Here is a 22,544-nt window from a genome sequence, read left to right as displayed (position 1 = left end):
CATTTCGTTCCTCTTCGTTTATAAAAGAACTTGCGACGTGGAAAATGTATGATGACGTCGTATTTTTTAACGTTCAGATTATATATCTCGTTTTTTAGACGTCGGTATTATGGGATTGGAGTCGTGTTATTTTGAATTACATGGCGGTTCTTAATCCTTCCCCGACGTGATATCCTGAATAATTGCTTCACAATAGCGTCGTGGTTCTTCATTGTTACGTTGCTTTAAGACGTCGGTAAATATGCTGAATAACTGGTTCACAATAACGTCGTGTTTTATTTGAACAGACGTCGTTTTTTATGCAGAATATAATGATGTAATCTGGAACCAGTATTTTTTGCACTGATTGTTTTGTGGCCAAAACCTGTATAATGAAAGTGAAGAAATCACATTACAATATATTACAAAATTAATGTCATACACTGCCAATTACATAAGCATCATTCAATCCATATATCTTCACACCCATCTCGAATATTTTGACCACCTAACTCACCCACCAGTTCATCAAATGTGTCAACATTTGGCATCCCTCTAGTAAATGGCTCACACTCAATTATCACATCACCTAAGACTTCATCACCAATAACATCATTATATTCTCTATTAGGCATTGATAACACTACCGACCAACCACGATGCATCGGGTCGTCAACAAAAAATATTTGTTTGACTTGAGAAGCCAAAACAAATTGGTCATTCCTATGTCCAATTTTACTCAAATCTACAAGGGTAAATCCAAGTTCGTCGACTACAAGACCAGAACTATCTATCCAATCACACCTAAAGACTGGGATTGTAAACTTTTGGTAGTCAAGGTCCCAAATTTCTTGAATGACACCATAGAAACCCATATTTGAGAGAATTGGGTTTTTATCCTTGGCACTAGCAACTTGCATGGTATGTGCAAGTAAATAAACTCCACTATTTTGAGTTGTCCGCACATCATCTTGTGCCTTGATATTGAATTTAATACCTTTAATAAGATAGCTCCTATATAATGGCACTGCCATGTTTGGACCAGCTGCTAGCCACCTTAAATTTTCTGATACGCCATGATTGTCTTCCTCAAGTTCACTTTGAACCTGCAAATTAATCATATCTTAATTCAATCTAACATAGAAATAAGAAGAAAATTAAAAGAGAAATATGTTATTCAACAACATATACCTTGAAGCGTAGCCATTGAATGAAAGTGCTATTGTGCTTATCCTGCAGCCACTTTGTTCTCTTTCTAAATTTTGGATAAGCAGTCTTGATGTGGATCATATGTTGCCTACATGACACGAAAAATTCAAGCATTACGGTCCCAAATATATAAGATAAACATAAGAAATAATTTAAAATGGAAACTTAAAGAATAAAACTCATACATACTCGATATAAGGTAGGACTTCCTCCATATTCTCCAAGACATATAGATGTGCTTGATTCAACAGGTCCTGATCAACTACGCTCACTGTGCAACCTGATAATGGCTTTGAAACTCCCATCTTTTGGCTTGAAGGCACTCCAACTGTACTAACATCAGATAAATGCTGAGTACAAAACTCTACCGCTTCTTCAGCTATATACCGCTCAGCAATGCAACCTTCGGGACGAGTACGATTCTGAACATACCCCTTCAGCACTTTCATATATCTTTCAAACGGATACATCCACCTAAAATATACTGGCCCACATAGACGAACTTCTCTGACAAGATGTACTACTAGATGAACCATGATATCAAAGAATGAAGGGGAAAGTACTTCTCAAGCAAACACAGAGTAACTACTACATCTTCTTCCAACTTATCTAGCTTGGAAACATCAACAGTCTTTGCACATATAGCATTGAAGAAGAAGCACAAACGAGTTATTGCATACCTTGCAGGCTTCTCCAAAACAGAACGAATTGCCACAGGGAGCAATTGTTGCATTAAGGTATGACAATCATGTGATTTAAGGCCAAGAAGTCTTGAATCTTGTAAAGATACAAGATTTTTAATATTTGAAGAATAACCTTCAGGGACCTTCATACCATAGAAAGAATTGCAAACCTCTCTCTTCTCTGCTCTTGACAAATTCCAAGGCCCAGGAGGCAAACGAGTACGTCTTTCTCCATACTCGGGTTGCAAATCAGTTTTGACCCCCATGTTCAATAAATCTAATCGAGCAGCAATCCCATCTTTATTTTTTCCAGGGATCTCCAGCAATGTACCAATGATACTATCGCAAAACATTCTTCTCAATGTGCATAACATCTAGGGCATGCCTCACAGGAAGGTATTTCCAATACTCGAGATCAAAGAATATTGATTTCTTCTTCCAACAAACTCTGTCACCATTTTCAACCATATGCAGCACTTCTTCTCCGGTTAATGGCTCGGGAGGTATGCCATATTCAGGTTTCCCATTAAAAGCTGCACGCTGCCTCCTATATGGATGATTGATTGGTAACCATTTTCTATGCCCAATGTAACAAATTTTGTGGCCATTTTTCAACCTGTGACTAGGTGTATCATCGCCGCATATTGGACAAGCTTTATATCCTTTAACAACACAACCAGATAAGTTTCCATAGGCGGGAAATCATTAATTGTCCACATTAATGCAGCTCTGAGTGTAAAGTATTCTCCATTATGTGCATCATACACTCCTCTAATCCCAACCCACAAAGATTTTAAATCATCAATCAAAGGCTCCAAGTAGACGTCTATATCATTTCCGGGTTGTTTAGGACCGAAATCAATAAGGTTAACATCATGAACTTTCGTTTCATGCACAGCCATGGAGGGAGATTATATGTAACTAAGATAACCGGCCAACAACTATATTTGCTACTTAGAGAACTGTGGGGATTGAATCCATCAGATGAAAGAGCCAATCTCAAGTTTCTCGGCTCATTACCAAACTCAGGCCATTTATCATCAAGAAGTTTCCAAGACGAGGAATCAGCCGGATGAGACATCTGACCGTCAATTGATTTTCTAGCAGCATGCCAAGTCAAACTCTTAGCTGTCTCATGTGATTGAAACATCCTTTTAAACCTTGGAATTGGAGGAAAATACCACACCACCTTCGCCGGCACACCCTCTTTCAAGATTGAATCTTTGCCTTCCTTCCACCTTGAGATACCACAAGTAGGACAATTAGTTGAATCCTCATACTCCTTCCTATACAAGATGCAATCATTGGGGCATGCGTGCATTTTCTCATAACTCAGCCCCAATGCACACAAAGTCTTTTTAGCCTCATACATAGAGGTTGGTATTGTATTTCCTTCTCGAAGCAAATCGCCTTGAAGTATCAATAATTCTGTAAAACAGACATCACTCATCCCATGTTTTGCCTTCAAATTATACAACTTCACTAATGCCGATAACTTCGGGTACTTTCTACAACCAGGGTACACTGGTTGATCTCCATCCCCAATCACATTGGCAAACTCATACGGATCGGAACCAAAATCACCAAAATCACCAAAATCATTATCATCCATATCAATTTCTTCATACACAAAACTGTACCTACTATGGCCATCATCTTCTTCAACATTTCTACTAGCATTAGTAGTTGCTTCCCAAGTTTCTCCGTGAAATGTCCAATTCTTATAGCTTTGGTCAACTCCATTAAAGTATACGTGATCCCTTATAATTCCAACCCCAAACAACTTCAAATTAACACATTTAACACATGGACAACGGATATGTGTTGTAGTTAGAAGATTTTCTACAGCAAAGTTCAAAAATGCTTCCACCCCAAACTCATATGCCTTCGATCTTCTATCCGAGTGCATCCATGACTTATCCATCTCCGACATTATAACCTATTATCTATAATAAAGTGAAAATACAGGCAATGACCATCACTATAGCAGATTATACAAAGATCTAATAGCAAGTAATACACAACAGAGACGACGGGTTTTAAACAAAAACAGACGTATTTGGCATATATATAGACGACGGATTTTCAACAGACGTCGTCTATTATAAGTAATACAAACGACGGTTTATGAAAAAACCGTCGGGTATAAGTAATACAACGACGGTAGTTTAAAAAAACCGCCGTGTAATCGTCGTCGTATGCCTAAAAAGGCGTCGTGTCTCAGTTTATTTTCAAGAACCCAAAACCCATTAAGAACACAACATATATATGAAACCAAGCAAGAAACCAACATATACATGAAACCAAGCATGAAAACAATAAATCCATTCCCAATTCAACATAACATAGGGTGATTAAAAGATCCGAAAAAATTAAATCCATTCCCAATTCAACATAACAGATAATGTAATCCATGAACCCATTAAACAGAAAATCCATGAACCCATACCTATAAGCACATTATTAACAGATCGCAAAGCATATACCTAAAAACCTTTAACAAAACAACCTAATATCATTCAATGAATTTACAAGGGGAAGATAGGGTTTGTACTTACAGGTTGGACGAGCTCACAGATTCGACGGAGCCCGAGAGTGCAACTTTTAATTAGAGCAGAAGTGAGAGAGCGAAATGTTATGTTGCGCGAAATCTGAAAATTTTAGGGTTCAGGGTTAGAAGTATAAGAATAAGAGCCAAATCTAAAAAAATTAGTTCGCGCGAAATTTTTTAGAGAGCGCGCTCTTTAAAACGTTGAAAGAAAAACCATGGCGAAAGTTCTACAAGAACCGACGTAAATGTAATATTCCACGACGGAAACACTGAACGTAAGGCCGTTTATTTTGAAGCTTCATTTTTCGGATTAATTTTAAATTTATTTTGAATATTTTGATATAAAGACGACTGAAAAACCACGTCGGGGTTAAGAAATTGAAGACGTTGTAAATTATAATAGACGACTTACATATTAAAATGACGTCGTTTAAAGTAGAAACCATGTCGAATATTTTACTGCACGACGTAACATATGTATTCCACGACTCAACCACCGTCGTTAAAAATTAATACCCTAAACCCTTAAAACTAAATTATACAATTTAAAAAAATTAAGTTTATAAAAGGGTTTATGGTTTTACAGCCTAATATATACCCTAGACTACCCAAAAATTATACTTTCAAAATAAACCCCAATAAATAACAACCCTAATCTCTAAACCCTAAACCATAAAACTAGAAGTGATTTTATGACTCATCAAAACAATTTTGTTTTTGATGGTCATTTTAAATTTTTGTTATTCAAAATGAATTTTTTCAAGGTTTAGGGGGAAGAAAATATATCAATGACTTCATAGGAGTTGATTTTTCATTTTTCTGATTTATTTTAAATTTATTTTGAATATTTTGATATAAAAATAATAAAATATTCTTATCACAATAACAAACCACGCCGGGGTTAAGAAATTGAAGACGTTGTAAATTATAATAGACGACTTACATATTAAAATGACGTCGTTTAAAGTAGAAACCATGTCGGATATTTTACTGAACGACGTAACATATGTATTCCACGACTCAACCACCGTCGTTAAAAATTAATACCCTAAACCCTTAAAACTAAATTATATAATTAAAAATTTTAAGTTTATAAAAGGGTTTATGGTTTTACAGCCTAATATATACCCTATACTACCCAAAAATTATATTTAAAAATAAACCCCAGTAAATAACAACCATAATCTCTAAACCCTAGACTCTAAACCCTAAACCATAAAACTAGAAGTGATTTTATGACTCATCAAAACAATTTTGTTTTGGATGGTCATTTTAAATTTTTGTTATTCAAAATGAATTTTTTCAAGGTTTAGGGGAAGAAAATATATCAATGACTTCATAGGAGTCGACTTTTCATTTTTCTGATTTATTTTAAATTTATTTTGAATATTTTGATATAAAAATAATAAAATATTCTTATCACAACAACAAACCACGCCGGTGTTAATAAATTGTAGACGTTGTAAATTGTAATAGACGACTAAGTTGTTAAAATGACGTCGTTTAAATGAGAAACCATGGCGGATATTTAACTATCCGACGTAAAATATATATTCCACGACTTAACCGCTGTCGTTACAAAGTACTACCCTGAACCCTTAAGAAATTGAAGATGTTGTAAACCATAAACGACTCAATTGTTCAAAGAACGTCGTCTAAATATCCTTTTACGTCGGATTTGTTTAAAACGAAACAACAAAAAAAGACGGTTTTTGACTTTATTAGGTCGTTGGAAAAGTATTACACGCCGGTTACGCAATTTGTATGTTTGTTTTTTTTTTAATTTAAGAAAACCTCAACAAATTTTTACATTATATATTATAGACAAAATTTGTACATTATACATAAATATCAAGTGTTCAATAATTCCCCTGTTCAATAATTTGGCAAACAAACTCTGCCCATTCATTCCTGACTTCATCAATTGCTTCTTGGGGGTATGGCGCTTCCTGGTTTCCCTTGGCATACTGCATAAACAATGACTATTAGGGTTTATAAATAAAAAGAAATTCAATCACAGACGACGATATTTTTCATAACCGACGAAGTATATCTATTCAACGACGGTAATTTTACATGACCGTCGTTGATAATACAAAAAACGACGTGAAATGTATGAAGGTAATTTCTTCTTACCTTCTTCTCAAACGCCAAGGAAGGATCCATGATGATGTCCCCCATGAAGCGCATCACATAATACCCGCATTCGACACTGCTGGGTTGCTTTGGTGTGCCTGACAGAGTTTTCCAAATTACTACTTTACGGCCTGCTCTGGCTATGTGAGAATTATATATTTTTATAGCACTGTTCACGATGGTTTTGGCCTCTTCATCGACCACACGATTTCCGGGCAGAGGATCCAGAAAATAGACGGTTTCCCTCTTTGCTCTCAAAATCAGCAAGATCCAATGACGGCTGCACAAAATTAATATAAAAACGACGGTTATTTACAAAAACGACGAATTATAATATTTCACACGACGAAATAAAGTAGCAATCGACGACATTATATATTTATCACGACGATAAATAACTACCGACGTGGTTAGTAGTTTCAAACGACTCAATAAAATAAAACACCGACGCGGTTAGTTTATACGCTGTCATTTATTGAAAATCATAAAAACAAAATCCTGTTAAGGAGACTAACCCTGGATTGTAAGGCATCATGAAAATCTGTTCACCATCGGTCTTCTGAAGTCAAGATGCTACCAATCGTGATCTGTCAGCTATTGTCCCAGAGTTGGCACTAACTGTAGCAGGGTCGATAAAGCCAACCATGCTGCACATATTTGCTTGTTTCAAAACATCATGTAAGTACCTAAATATATAAAATAATATAAACAAGTCAGCAAAAAAAAACACACGACGGTTATGTATAACAAAACGACGTATTATAAAATTTCACACGACGTACCGAAATAGAAAAGGACGTTATAATATATTTATCACGACGGTACATACTAACGACGTGGTTAGTTAGTTAAGACGACGCAATAAATAAACCAACGACGTATGATTTTAGAATGACAAACCTCATATATACAGCAACCACAGTAGCTCCTATTTCTTCCATGCCTGCAAATTGTGTAATATCTTCAGGCAGGACGAAGGTATCGCGTTCTAGACCAAACCCCTCCTTATCAATTGTAAAGTGCAGGGTCTTATCCTGAGGCACGAGTGTCGTTTCCACATAACGACAAAGGGTTTTTAAAGAAGATGGCGCCTCCATATTTGAATAATCAACAACTTTAATAACCTGTTTAAAGAAATAAAAAAAAATGACGTGGTAATTCAATAAAAACGACGGTTTAAGGAATAAAACGTCGTCTGAAAAGAATTTAAACGACGGTGAAAAAACCGTCGTGGTGAATAATTTATTACGCCTTAGAAAAAAATTCCGCCGTCTAAGTTGTAAACAAACGACGGTTTAAAGAAAAATATCGACGTCTGAAATTTTGAAAAACAAATAAAAAAGGCAAAGTTATGTGAACATACCTGGTCGTCATGCTTTTCTTCATCTTCTTTCTCCTTTTCATCTTGTTTTTCTTCTTTCTTCTCTTCATCTTTTTTTTCTTCTTTCTTCTCTTCATCTTTTTTTTCTTCTTTCTTCTCTTCATGCTTAAACCACAAAGTTTTAAAAATAACGACGTTTAATGGCGTGTAAAACAAGTAAACTAAATACGACGTGGTATTGAAATACAAACGACGGTTTATTTTTAAAATCGTCGTGGTATGTATTTCAAACGACGGTTTTATTAATAATAACGACGTCTAATAGTTTTTAAAAAAACAGAGAATTCAAAGTTCAGATATGTTACCTTTTCTTCCTGATGTTTCCCATTTTTGGCAGTATCATCCTCAAAATGTAGGCATCTCACATCACCTCCAGAGCAGCTTGCTTTGTCAGACATTGGATTTTTTGGACTTTGGCTAATTCTTGGTTTAAGCATGCTTGGATCAAAATTGGGAATTAATTGGGAAAGCTGACTCAGGAAATGCTCCCTCTCAGCCTCTACCAATTGTTTGGTTCTAGCCTCCATCCTTAAAGCCTCTTCCCTTGCCTTAGCTTCCATCTTTTTATTCTCTTCTTGAAGGAGAACTCTTAAACTGTCCTTTAAACGGTCGTCAAAGCTCATCCTCTGTGGTTTGGGCAAATTGAAATATTGCCTTGGGGAAATCCCAGCACCAACACCTCTCACTCTGCCTGGATGCTCGGGGCCCAAAGCCATGGTCAGCACATCATTGCTGCCAGATACACTCACTTTGCCTTCCGAGACTTGTTTTTGCAATTCATCCTAAAACAAAGATATATAAAAAAGTAAGAACAAAAAACGACGTTTTTTAAAAAGTTTCGACGTGGTAATATCATTCACACGACGCAAAATATAACATAAGACGTAATAAGAATTATTCACAGTTTAATAAAAATTTAAAACAGAGTGAGTAGGCTTACAATTAATTTTGCTTTCTCTGCCACCTTTGGATCCGGGATGTTACCATGTTTGTCCTGTCTAGCTCTCTTCCATAAGGTAGATCGATCAATTTCTACCCCAGGCATGGTTTCCTCCAATTGATCCTCCAAACCAGCATATCCTTTTCGAGACAATCGATGATTGTACTCAAGTTTCTCCCTAATCTGTGCATGTTGAGAATGCACAGACTCAAAATCTTTGGATAACCTTGAAGCTACAAAGGCATCCCATTGTGCTTTCTCTATGAATTTATATGTTTCAGGGGGTTGGCTTAATCTCTCCCTGTCATTGGTGTATGGAAGGATATAATGCCTCGTTAGTGTAGACTTGAAATCCTTCCATTTCTTGGCAGCAGAAGCTAACACAGAGTTCTTGCCCCCTTGACCTACCACAAAAGCAATGTCAACTGCTTCCCAAATCTGCTCCTTTATATCCTTGGGGATTTGAGCCCATTTCATGTCCACAAGTGGAACTCTGGAGCGTGCCAACACACCAATGTAGGACTGCATCTCACTATGTGCTTGGCCAATTCCTTTCCCCCTTTTATTGTACTCAACAATTGGCCTCAGTTTCTGAAGTTTTCTCTTCACAACACGAGGCATTGTGCTCATACCTCGACCAGACTTTGAATCATCAGAGATTGTTGTCGTGCTGGTTGGTTCTGTCTCAGCAGATGATGAAGCAAACTTCATCTTCTTCGAAGACTTCATCTTCTTCAAAGACTTCTCTTGAGGAGTTACCATTCCAAGCTCCTTACCTCCATTTTTCTTGGAGCCAGAGTCCTTACTTTGGTGTTGAGAAACCATTTTTACAGACAAAACTGCAAGTGAAAATATTTCAGGAAAAGATTAAGAACACAAACGACGGTTATTAATAAAATACGACGTATGATATGATTTTAAACGACGCAATGAAATAATCTCAGACGTAATAAATGTTTAAAACCAAGGTAATTAAACAACGACGAAATAATATAAAATAAGACGTAATAATAACTTATTACGTCGATATTTACCGGACGACGTGATAATTAACTATAAACGACGAAATATTTATATAACGTCGTGGTATTGATGTTCACACGACGTCAATAGTAATATACCGTCGTCTATATAAGGATCCAAAACCCTTCTTTCTTTCTCTGTGAATGTTTGATTGCAGATTTGATTTTTCTGAACCATGGTTTTTGTTTTCTAATTTGATAAAATACAAGGCCAAGAAAGAAAGTTTTGGAATCTTATATAGACGACGGTATTTTAATATGACGTCGTGGTATTAACATTCACACGACGTAAAACAATAAGATACTGTCGTCTATATTAGATACCAACCCTACTTTCTTTTTCTTTATATTTTATCAAATTAGGGAAAAACAAAAAACATTGTTCAGAGAAATCAAACCTGCAATTAAACAAGCAAATAAAAAAAAAGACTATAATTTTAAAAACAACTTTGTCAATTTTCAGACGACGCTAGAACGACTGACGAACCGTCGTGGTCTACATATTTAACCACGTAAATAAGAAGCTACCGTCGCCTTATTTAGTTGAGGTAGTTGTCTTCAAAGTTGGAAACTTTCCCTCTTTGTCGGTATATTTTATCAAACTTGGAAAGAAGTAAAATGATTTTGGCCAGAAAAAAGGTAAAAAGATTTTTCAAACAAAAAACGAATGAGCATGCAAAACAGCAACCAAAATAGTGAAAATGAAAGCTTACCTTTTGCGTGCAATGAAAGCAAGAGGAAGACGATGTTTAAGTTCAGAGACTACGAAGAAGACGAGAGGAAGACGATGAGATACTCTGACAGTGCTCTGACAAGGAAAAAAGACGAAAAGTTTTCTCTGGGAGATTGAAATTTTTAATCGGTTTGGAAACAGTGCATGTGTAAGTTAGATAGACGAAAAGTTGCTTACATATAAAACCATTTCAAAAAAATAATACGGCGGTTACATATAACTACGACGTATAAATTACAAAATATGACGGTACATTTAACTTCGGACGTGGTAAATAAATACGACAGTAGTGTTGTAGGTACCGTCGTAGTAAACTCAAAAATTAAAGTACATAAGTAATAACTCACGTCATGGTAGATTATTTAACACGTCGTTTTTATTAATGTACCGACGTGGATTTCTGTAATATACGTCGGTCATACCGACGTTGATTTTACAATTTAAACGGCGGTTTTTTTTTGTAAGGACCGCCGTTGGTTTTAAAAATTTATTCTATAAATTTGTCGCTTTCATTCATTTTCGGTTTACATTTAGGGTTCCAAGTTCTTCCTCTCTCAGAGACACTGTCTCTCACATCTCAAAGACAATAATTTTGATGTCTTTCTCAAAGAGAAATTGAGCTTACTCGCATCAAATCTATGTCCACAAGAAGAAGCTTGTCAACTAGCCTTTTCACTTCCTTGATCAAGCCTGATAGGACACTTAGTGCTTCTGAATACTCCTTGCTTTCCATCAAAAGAGATGCAAGCCTGGCCTCCACTCGCTGTCGAAGGAAAAGTTCGCTTCTCAGGGAAATCTGAAGATCAGATGTGCCTGATCCTCTGCTTGATTTTCTTGGCTAAGAAGATCCGTCAGATTTGTGATAGCCTCTTCCTTTATCCGTAGAGCTTCAGAAGAAGAAGATGGGTTTCAAGAATGCGATAAATAATAGAAATGGCTTCAGATGGCCTCTAAAGCATGAGCAATCGAATCAGTAGTTGCTGGGAGATATGATGAAGACATTGTCAATGCTTTGAACTATACAAGTCCTGCAGAAAGATAAAGGACCAAACTGTTAAAGAAACTGAAATTATAAATAGATTTTGCTTTCCCGAAGAAATTTTAAATTAATTCAGTTTGAAACAACGACGGTTTTTTGTTATGCCGTCGTTTTTAACTAACACGACGCAATATTTGTTTTGCGACGTGGAATCTTTTCATTTAACGTCGTTAGGTTTAATATAACCGACGTGGATTTGAATTTTTAAATTATGAATAGAATTTTTTTTCCCGTGACCTTTCAGTTTATTTTTCAATTACAGTGCGTTATAAATAGAGTTTTTTTTTCCGGAGGAAATTTAAAATGAAGGAAATTAATGTTCTGGAATATGTAAAGTTTCTTTTTTGGATGACAGATTTAAATAAAATAAGAATATAAAAACAACGACTGTTTTTGTATTACTGTCGTCGTTTTTCGTCGTCTTAAGTAAGACTAAGACGACGTAATGTATTTGTTGAGCGACGTTGATTTGTTTTTTAAACGTCGTTAGGTATAATATAACCGTCGTTGAAAATTGTCTCTCTGATTGCAAATTTGCAACGACGTTAGGTATAATATTTGTAGATACACAAAAGCACACACATCATCAACTTCCAAAAAATTGTCTCTCTGATTGCAAATCTGTGTCATCTGTTAAGATTATGATGTGGAACAGAGTTCCATCTGGTAAGATTTCGTAACCCTTGGGATCTCAGAAAAATCTGATTATGTCGGCGGTTTTCTATATAAACCGTCGTGGTTATTTCAATTCTTGTCATTAAGTAGATCTACCGACGTAGGATAAGAAAATCAAAGAAAAAAATTGTTAACAAAAATTCTTATTAAGACGACGGTTTAAATTAAAGGTACGACGTATAAAATGAATAAATACGACGTTAAATTTTATAGTACGATTTAAAGATAACGTCGTAGAACTATACGAGAATGACGTCGATATATTTATATTTTCCGTCGTTGTACATTAATTTAATACGGCGATATTTTGTATTTTAAAGCCGTGGATTTGGTATTATTTTATGTAATTAAAAACGGCGGCTCGTCGTCTTTACTTTCTACGTCGGTCGATTCATAACTTCTGCCGTTCTTTGTTGGCTTTGATTTTACACTGCGGAAATCTGTTTCAAATAGACGTCGGTTGTTTAATTAGGTACGTCGTTGTTTTTGAACAGCCATTTGAATCCCCATTTTTTAGTTGTCTAAGGTGGTATTACACGACGGTGTTTTTAGAACCGTCGTCTTTTTAAAAACCACGACGGTTTTCACTTAGACCGTCGTTGTTTTCTGGTCGTCTTTTTCACTTTTTGTAGTAGTGTACATGAACGTGAGAGATACATCCAAAAATTCTGAAATGACCCACTGATGGTTTAACTCCACTCCATGCCTATTCTGGTGTCTTACTTCTCACGGCAAGTGTAGGGCTTCTATTTAGAATATGCACAGTCCAGTTAACTGCTTCAGGCCAAAATGTTTTTGGAATGTGCTTTCCAGAAAGCATGCTGCGAACCATGTTCATAATTGTTCGGTTCTTCCTCTCGGCAACTGAAGAATTCCAGATGCCCTCCATGTGCTTTCCTTTGGAATTGAGTCCCTTCGTTGTTTCCCCACCAAGCAATCTTCACAAACTTTAAGAGGCGCTTTGACCTGTGGCATACCCTCCACCATCTTCTTTTGTTGAAGAACTTTGAGACCATTCCAACTTAGGTGTCCATATCGACAGTGCCAGAGTTGGGATTGGTCTGTGATAAAGGAGACAAGGCACCTTTGTTCCTTTGACTGACATCGAGCAATGATAATGAACATTATGTTGTGTGACATGGTAGTTTCCATGATTAAGCCCGTGTGAGGATGAAAGATTTTGCAAGTTCCGTGTTGCATGAGAACTACAAGACCCTTCTCTTGTAGTTGCCCAATGCTTAGTAGGTTGTTCTTCAAGTCTGGCACAAAGAACACCTCAGTAACCATGTGCATGGTCCCATCTATCTCCATTCGAATGCTGCCCTTTCCCTGTACTTTCAAGCTTGCGTCATTTCCCAGTTTGACAGAATCCTTGAAGCCTTCATTAAGATCACAGAAAAAATCCTTCTTACCACACATATGGTTGCTGCACCCTGAATCTAGGAACCATAGGCAATCACTTCTAGCTTTGTTGTCATCCACATACACCATAAGCAGCATTTCTTCACTTGTCTCGGCAAAGTGTGCCTGCTTCTCCTTTTTAAGGCACTCCCATTGAAAATGGCCAAGCCCATGACAATTGTAACACTCAACCGTGGATTTGTCAAACCCAGATCGGCCTCGGCCTCTTCCTCTTCCTCGATAAGAGCCACGACCCCCACTCCATCCTCCTGGCTGAGCTTCATTCGTGACTTGCAGTGCTTGTTCTTCCACAGTATGTCTACTCATCGGTTGCTCATGAACTAGCAAACTGCTTTGAAGTTCGTCGATGGATAGAATGTCAATATCATTTGACTCCTCAATTGAGCACACAACGTAATCAAATTTTGGAATCATGGATCTTAAGATTTTCTCAATGACCACCACATCACCCATCTGTTCTACGTGAATTCTCATTTTGTTGGCAATAGTGAGAGTTCGTGCAAAATAATCGTTCACCGATTCTCCCACCTTCATGTGAAGCACCTCAAACTCTTTGCGAAGAGCTTGCAGTTGTGCACGTTTGACTCGGGCTGTGCCTTGATATTTCTGCTTCAAGGAGTCCCAAATATCCTTTGCTGTATCCTTCTTCAAGATTGTCTCCAAAATCGATCGATCAATGGCTTGAAACAGATAGTTCTTTGTCTTCAGATCCTTTAGCTTGTGATCCTCGACTGTCTTCTTCTGTACCTCTGTAGAATACACCCCTTCTGCTGCTGCAGGGATCCCAGCTTCCACCAAACCCCAGTATTCCTTGGATCGCAGAAAATTCTCCATTAGCATGCTCCAATGATCATAGTGCCCATCGAACTTGGGAATGGCTGGCTGTACAAAATTGCTTTCACCAGCCATATCGTTACCCCTTCTCACTGAACTCGTGTTTGCTTTAAGACTTTCGATCAGGCCCCGTGGTGGAGCTCTGATACCAAATGTTGGAACCAGAAAATCTACAAGAAACTGAGTAAGAGAAAGTTTGATAGCACTTGTTTTGCAGGAAGAATCTGTTATTGAATTGAAAGATAGCAATAGCTTTTAAAAGCCTTACAAAGTAACTGAATGGAAATGCAACAACCCACGATTTTACAGCTCCTAGAATCGTGGTATATGACTAGATTTTAAACTAAACGTGCAACAATACTTGTTCCTTAGAAATAAGAATTATTAACAGCTACGTAAGTATTAGACCTAAAAAGGAAGTCTAACCTTAGTGACTAAGAAAGTCCTAACAACTTTAACAAGAAGGGGATTCAACTTTGGATACCATGAGGGGAGGAGGAATCCACCACCACAGTGATGGGAACTCATTGACAGGAGTTAGAATTTTAAATTCATAATAAAAATGGCTTATATTTCTCATATAGGCCATCGTTATATACTCAGTTTGGTTATCGAACTAGTTGAAGCCAAAATCAAATTGATATACCGATTCAAATTCCACCCCTACATGCAATCGAATCCCTGATTTTAACATTATCATTATCAATTTTAGGTAGAAAAATTAAGGGATGAAGTTTTGTGGAAATAATTTTAAAATTTAAAGATCAAAACCTCAAAAGTCTATGTAAAAACATAAAAAACTCGGCCCCCCCAAAAAAAAAAAAAAAAAAACATTAAAAACTTCAAGGAGTTCCACAAATTTTTAATTTTTAATTTTTTTTCTTTTTCCTTCAAAACCCTTTAAAACCCAAAAAGCTCAAATGCTTTTCTCTCACTCTCGCGAATATCACTAGTTCAGTCTTTTGTTTACAAAACCCCAATTCATGAAAATGGAGAAATCTTTCACTCTGGTTCAGACAGTTGTCACTGCAACACTCTTCTCTGCGGTTTCCGGCTGGTACTTTCCAGTTTTCTTTTTTCCCTTACTCTGTGTCACATTCTCGGGAATCAGGTTCCCCACATTCCTTTCTTTCAGTACCTGCAATCCGTTCAACCATTGCCCAATTTCTTTTTCGCAGGTATGGGTTCATGTTCGGGAGAGAATCTGCTCGCAAAGAGCTCGGCAGCTTGATCGACGATCTTCGCCGTCAAAATCCCAACTCCGATCCACCACCTCCACCTCATGCTTGAATTCACTGGGGTACTTTTACTCTCTCACTCCCAAAAGTTATATTTTTTTTGTTTTTTTTGGTATTAACAATTTTAATTGGGTATGCTAAGTTGGGTTTGATTTGTATGTCCTTTAGTTTTGAAGTAATGAGTGATGATTACTAGTAACTGATCTTGGAAAATGTCATGAATTTTTCAGTGTTCTGATTTGGTGCCTTCAAATTGTGATTGATTTTGGATTGAGGGAGAGAATGGAATGCCAAATTAAGGGGAAAAAAAGAAGAAGTTAAAAGTATATGATACAAAAAACCTATTTGACCAATGGGTTTATCGGTTCTCTGTTTTTGTTTTGCCTGTTTTGCACTTTTTACAAACCAAACGTTTGTGATGACTGAAACCCAAAAGAAAGGATGTTTATAATATTCCTGTCAAGATAGAATGCCAACAGTTTGGTCTGTAGCTATGCTGATGGAATGCCAACACAAAAGGACTTCAGTATAATCTTTACAAAAAAATAAAGGACTTTTAGTATAATTCCAGTGCTGCAACACAAATTTAAATCAGCTATAGGTTACTCTTCTAGATTGTTACCTGCTGTAAACCAATCGACATGCTTCATCTTCTTCCCTTATTGGTGAAATTTGATGATTTACATGATGATCGTGAATCGGAACCATATGTTCGTATAGCTGATAAAGATCAGTTTGCAGTTTGAACTGGTTCTTTAGTTTATTTCCTTACTGCAATCATGGTTGAGGGGATGATATATCCGTACCTTCTCTTTGACAACCGTGATTAATTAGAGTAGTGTTTGAACCTAGATGGTAGATGCTCATGTCCCCTCTTTTTGGAATACGTGTATGTGTAAGCTCATGTTTTATTGTTCTTATATAATTTTCTCACGGTTTCCCTCAATTGGAGAAAATATCTTTAGGACATGAATTCATGGTTGTCTGAAACTCAAATTTAAATTTGATTCATGCACTATGAACTATGGAAGTTTTATTTAGATTGTGACATATTCAGGTGCTTGGGTCAAGGTTGATGGCATCAACTGGGCAGTGAGGAAGTCACTTTGATCCTTAAAGCTTGGAACTGAGAAAAGCAATGTCTGACGCCTTAATGCACTCCATTGCACCATATTTGGCAGTGTTTTCCATTCTTCTAACATTATCCTTGAGGGTGGAATGTGCCGTCCTGTATAGTTCAGATGATACTTCAAAACCTTTTGTATGCTGACTGACTTCTAAGATACAGATTTCTATTGTGATAGTCATTAAATTATGAATGAACTTAGATTCTTCTGTTTTGAGTGCCGTTTCTTGTTCCTTTAGTCTTTAGATGGGTTCTTCATAGATTTTCTTGTAAGGGACTTGTCCCTTGTGTTGTAATCTTCTTTCTTTTATTAATGAAAGCTGTTTTTCTTATTAAAAAAGATCTGAATGAATTTATATAATGTAGTTGGTATTGGTCATGGATTTTCTCTGAATTAATGAGGCAGGGTTACTTTTTCAATTCAGCTTTGGTCCACCATCATGATGATTAACTAATGAAGATTGTTCTTTGCATTTTCCATGCAGTGTTTTCTTTAGTTTCCTGAAAAGCTAAAATCATCTTACAGCATCTCGGAAGAGAAATCGGCTACCCCATATTGTTGTGGTGTCTCTGCAAACTTAGTGGCTAAATGGTTGGGGTACGCGATATATAGCTCATGCTTGTTAGCATTGATTTAGATTCAGCTGTGTTATCAATAGTTGAGAGCTAATATTGAAAAGTGCTGGAAAAGAATTACAAATAATTTAAATTTATGCTTCATTTTCATTTGGGTAAAAACAGTAGGACCTAGTAACCGGATAAGTGGGAAAAAGAAGAAACATTTGGAAAAATGATTATCCGTTAAAAAAATACATATAAAAATATGAATGGAAAAAATTATCCTCACCGCTTAGAAGAAATATTGTTCTATTGGTTTTGCTAAAGAGGCATATATGTTAGGAATACAAATATATAATTCAGTAAGATAACCAATATCTGATAAAAATGAAATAAATAGAAAAACCTGCATGTAGTGGCAAGAACCAGAGTTTACCATATAGACTGCGAGAGCCAGAGACACCTAAAAAACTCAGAAAAGACTGGGCTCAGGCAGCTGATCTAGAATTGTAGGAGGAATTCAGCTTTGGGTTGAGAAGTTGAGAATTTTCTATAGCGATGCTCCCAATTTCAATTCTAGAACTAGAAAAAAAGAAAAGAAAATTAAACATGATTCTCTTAGTTAATTTCTAAAAGTAAAGATGCTCCTAAGTGCTCCTATTATGTCTATTTTTCTTTAATTATGTTGATCCGAACGGTGGTTTTTTTTCTAAATCAAATCCTCTTAGCCTACAGAGATCTTTAGATCAAGGCAATAATAAATGGAAAGTTGTGAAGAGCAGAGGGAGCAGTGATATCTGTGTAACTGTTAAGTATGCTTCTAGCCAAGATAGTTGAGAAGGTTTATAGCTAGTTAAAACCAAATGGAACTATCTAGTTGAAGCATAATACACAGCTACAATAATTCTTTTCAGGGTAGATGGGGGTAAAGGTCCAAAAAAATAGTAGCATACTAATCTCGGCTAGGTAAGGCAGCTTAGTCCTTAAATAGATATAACAGAGACCGAGGAAGGTGAAAATCTTAGGTTCAAATTTGTCATGTATGTTTGAAAAAGAAAAAAAGAAAAAACAGAAACGGGGTTGAGAGTGCAACTTACTCGAACCCAACTCCAGACCACGGCCGAAATTTGCTAATCCTAGGAGCTGTACGTGCTTTATACTCCAAAAGCCATGTGTGCATCCATTTTTCCCACATAAACTTTTATTGTTGAGTTTATGTGTTCCTTTGTTTCTAACATTCTGTGGATCAGAACATTTTAGTTTGAGTCTTCCATTTCCAATAATAAAGGGCTTTAACTGCATATTATTATTTAACACACTGGACTTACAACCATTTAAAAGAATCATCCAAACATCCCCATAAACTAAATTAATAATACTTGGGTGGAATGAACAACTGGCCATTCATGTATTGAGACATATGCAAGAAATTTTTTTAAAACCATCTTACATAATCAGCATCTGATGCCAATAATGGTGTTTGCATATAATTATACTTCTCTCTCTCTCACTGTATTTTACTCTCTTTTCTTCTCCTATATCACAGTAATTAAGCTATACTCTGTTTGTACATGAAGATGCACATAAATAATTTATAAAATCTCTACACAAGTACAGTTTCCTTTGTTTTCTTGACATTCTTCTCTTTGATGAAACGAACGAAGAGGTTGCTCCCAGTGGAGTCACATTCTGACAGACTTCTGTTCCGACCACCTTCTGCCATGCCTCTCACAAATTCAACCATGTTCCTCCAGTTGTCCCCTTCGAACAATCTCTTGTTCATTCGTAGATATGTAAATGCACTTAAGGCATTGCCGGAATCTGATCTACTTGTTGCCAAAACTTGTTCAAATGCACCAGTATCATACCTCTCCAATGCATTCTCTCCTGCAAGGTCAATTCCAGCACTCTTGGTTGCCATTTTTACCTGCCGCACTAGCCCTTCTGGTGAGCAATTTGCATGTGCCGGCTGTTCTCTGTCTTTCATTTCCATGCAGGTAAAGTTTAATACAACCCCGTTTTTGCTGAACATTCTGGCTGTTGGTAGGTAACCGTCTCTATGTCTAGTGTTGTAGTAGCCAGCAGTTAATTCAGCCGCATGTGATCTTGATCCATAGTGCCAGTGAATCCCAGCAATTTTTCCAGATAGTTTAGCTCCAGATCCTTGGAATACTCCTTTCGCAGCTGTCAGTATTCTATCTCCGTGTCTGAGTAGCTTTCCAGAGTACCATTCCAGGAAAAACTGTCCATAATCAGTGTTCCAAGTTCCATCTCTTTTGAAAAATCCGGTGTCTTCAGGAAACTGATTGTACTGGCCGGCATCATGGGGTCCACTTCTTCCCCAATCTCTCTTTCCCAGTGCCTCTGCTGATGCTTCCAGGGAAGCTCTCATGTACTGTATCACATAAAAGCTTGTTCAGGAATGAAAAATATACCAAACATTTTATCAAATTATGATGTGGTTCTATTTAGGGTCATTTTACTGTGTCAACAAAAATGGATAAATGCCTTTTGTTCCCAAGAATTACCTTGTCATAACATTGGAATTCTCCTATTCCAGGAAACCTCCAAGTTCCATTGCTTTCTGGATAAGCTGGATATCTGAGCTCCCCACAAGGACCCATCCCCACTTGAATTTCCTGCAGAAGTAGTTGAAATTGAGTTTCTAATTTTGAAACAAGTTGCTTGAAAACTTTAAAATGACTTAAAATGGAGAGAAAATATTGATTGAATAAGTAAGTTTTCTTATCCAAATTAGTTTTGTTCTGTTTGATGATTTTTTCTCCCTCTGTTTTGGTGGAACACAAACAGAGATCTGTTTATGTCTGGCTTTCTGAATTGTTGATTGCCTACTACCAAAATAATAGCATCAAATGGACTTTAACTTGTTTATTGCAGATGATTACCACAATAACGTTGCCCAAGTAATCTCTGAATCTGTCATGGAAGCTTCTCATGTAGTCGGTGTAAACCTGGATCGGTGTTCTTCCTCCGAGAACAGGCAATGAATCACATCCCAAGGATATGTACTCAGGATTCCTTCTGCCTGATTTGTCTGTGTAAACAAGGTCAGGGTTCTTGCTGACTTCTTCTAGCACCCATGGAGGTAGAGGAATGCTGAAAATTCATAAAAATGAGGGCATAAATCCACACCTGCTGGAGATAGATTAACTGTTGCAGAAACATAAGTATGTACAGAGTTTCTTGAGTCCTAAGTAATTAATGACTTAGAGAGAGTCTAATTCCAAAACACTATGCAGGTTATAGACTACTCGTTAGGGATGTTTTGGAGTGCATCAGTAGGAAGCACCTTTGCTCATAAACGCTTTTATGAGAAGCACAAAAAAGTACTTCAGGAATATCAGAAGCAAAAAACACTAAAAAGTGCTTTTCTAAATTCTAATCCAAAAGCACTTATATTTTTATTCTATCCAAAGTGATTTCGTTATTCTTTTTTCTTTTTTTTTTGGGTAGAAAAATTTCGGTTATTCTAAAGCGCTTTTAGCCATCCTAAAACCACCTTCAAACATCTTTTCACCTTTTGCTAAATCTCATAGAGAACAATAAACATGAAATAGTGCAATTAGAGCCATAAACATACCTGCATGAGTCTCCAACATTTCCTCCACACTGATGAAAAGACATGACAACTTGGATTTTCAAGCCATGCTTCTGCACCATCTGCACAAGCTCAGCATACCCTTCCCAGTTGTACTTGGAAGGCCCATCTTTCTCCACCAATCCCCACCAGGCATCCACCATAACTCCTTCAACTCCAGCATTCTTCAAGGCCATCAAACTAGCATTCATTGCTCTTGGCTTGTTTAAATGCCCTCCATGGCTCACGGTGTCAAGCGGAAGCATCACGTACACAGGCACCTTGGAACCATTGCTGCTGTGAGCAACATTGGGGAGTGCATGAAGCATCTCTCTCCTTCCATCGGTGCCGGCGGTCATTAAGGTCTTTTCGTGCAAGAGCTGCGTCTCTTGCATCGAACTCTTTGCCCGGAGACGGCATGTTGGCTTGATTTGCGCATAGCAGATTGTCCCAGAAGACTCATCAGAGGCTTTTAGGATTTTGTGGTCATTAAGATTGATGAAAGACGTTGAAGAACGCAGAGTTAACGTCATATAATTTCTGTAAAAGTGTTTTGAAGGGAAGAGAGCAAAAAAAGTGATGAGATTGGATGAAGGGGTTGTGTGTCTATTTATAAAAACACATTCCCTCTTGATGTTCTTTGAAGGAGATAATGCTGGTGGGCTCTGTTTTTTTTATTTTTTTTTCTTAGGCCGGTCTGGTGGGCTCTAGTTGAAAAGTGAAAAAGTACAACTAGGCCAGCTCATTTTGTCTTTTTATTTTATTTTATATTTGTTGGTCTGAGTCAGCAAACTTTTCAAAGTCATGTTTATTCGTGGTTACACCTCTTCCATACTTGCAAAACATTTGAATCTCTATCAAATTTTGAGTGTAGTACAGGTGGCCCCTGATTTTATTATTTAAAAAAAAAAAAGCTTAAATCTTAAACAACTTTTAGTGGTTTTGTTTCTCCTATATTTTGGGATTCAAATGCTGCCTTGAACATGAGAAATTATTGCACAGTATTGGAACATGATCGTGTGGTATAATATGTTCATGTGTTATAATATAGATTTATATTATAACACATGAATGGACGAGTTATACCACGCAGTCATACTTCTGTAATAGATTATAATTAATCCTAGAACCGAGTAGTTTGGGTCGACTTAGAAGTGAATTTCAGGGGAATATTAGTCATAAGATGGTTTGCATTATTTGGATATTCGGAATCGGATGTGATAAAATATCTTCAGCTGATATATACCCTTCTGATATTTTAAAGGAAAGTCCATGTTAATTTCAACTGTCACACTTTATTTTAATTTAAGTATGTTCATCTATCCTCAAAATCGTGTCAAGAGTCTGAAATTGAAGCTGTTTGGATGGCTACTGTAAATTTTCAATTGGATTCTCTATTTTCTTGACCTCTGTAATTGCA

At 36.7% G+C, this 22,544-nt stretch overlaps 2 protein-coding genes across 3 annotated transcripts; one reads left to right on the top strand and one right to left on the bottom strand.

Annotated features, from left to right (window-relative positions):
• The first annotated feature begins 15,510 nt into the window (after positions 1–15,510).
• LOC117628253 lies at positions 15,511–17,636 on the top strand. 2 transcript variants are annotated; one of them, XM_034360664.1, is made up of 3 exons: positions 15,511–15,661; positions 15,783–15,904; positions 17,454–17,636. In XM_034360664.1, exons 1-2 carry the CDS (start codon positions 15,588–15,590, stop codon positions 15,892–15,894), a joined length of 186 nt encoding a protein of 61 aa, XP_034216555.1. In that variant the 5' UTR covers positions 15,511–15,587; the 3' UTR covers positions 15,895–15,904; positions 17,454–17,636. The 2 variants fall into 2 exon arrangements, with proteins under 2 accessions (XP_034216555.1, XP_034216554.1); XM_034360663.1 differs by lacking the exon at positions 17,454–17,636 and adding an exon at positions 16,900–17,282 and having other exon boundaries at positions 15,518–15,661.
• A 1,233-nt stretch (positions 17,637–18,869) lies between these two features.
• Positions 18,870–21,720, bottom strand: LOC117627668 (beta-amylase 3, chloroplastic). Its single transcript, XM_034359853.1, has 4 exons — positions 21,128–21,720; positions 20,433–20,643; positions 20,055–20,165; positions 18,870–19,921 (listed from the first exon to the last, which is right to left on the bottom strand). Exons 1-4 carry the CDS (start codon positions 21,655–21,657, stop codon positions 19,130–19,132), a joined length of 1,644 nt encoding a protein of 547 aa, XP_034215744.1. The 5' UTR covers positions 21,658–21,720; the 3' UTR covers positions 18,870–19,129.
• Positions 21,721–22,544: the final 824 nt, after the last annotated feature.

The sequence above is a fragment of the Prunus dulcis genome, chromosome 5 (genome assembly GCF_902201215.1).
Source record: "Prunus dulcis chromosome 5, ALMONDv2, whole genome shotgun sequence".
In the NCBI taxonomy this organism is placed as follows: Eukaryota; Viridiplantae; Streptophyta; class Magnoliopsida; order Rosales; family Rosaceae; genus Prunus; species Prunus dulcis.
The sequence above is the reverse complement of the archived record's forward strand: the minus strand, read 5'-3'. Positions and strand labels throughout refer to the sequence as shown.

What these genes read in the sequence shown, in the direction of transcription:
- LOC117627668 (XM_034359853.1), bottom strand. Translation starts at nt 21,657, where the DNA reads ATGACGTTAACTCTGCGTTCTTCAACGTCTTTCATCAATCTTAATGAC. An exon ending in AATGTTGGAGACTCATGCAG is followed by an intron (nt 20,644 to 21,127) that starts GTATGTTTATGG and finishes ATGAATTTTCAG; the next exon opens with CATTCCTCTACCTCCATGGG. An exon ending in AATTCCAATGTTATGACAAG is followed by an intron (nt 19,922 to 20,054) that starts GTAATTCTTGGG and finishes TATGTGATACAG; the next exon opens with TACATGAGAGCTTCCCTGGA.
- LOC117628253 (XM_034360664.1), top strand. Translation starts at nt 15,588, where the DNA reads ATGAAAATGGAGAAATCTTTCACTCTGGTTCAGACAGTTGTCACTGCA. An exon ending in TTCTCTGCGGTTTCCGGCTG is followed by an intron (nt 15,662 to 15,782) that starts GTACTTTCCAGT and finishes TCTTTTTCGCAG; the next exon opens with GTATGGGTTCATGTTCGGGA.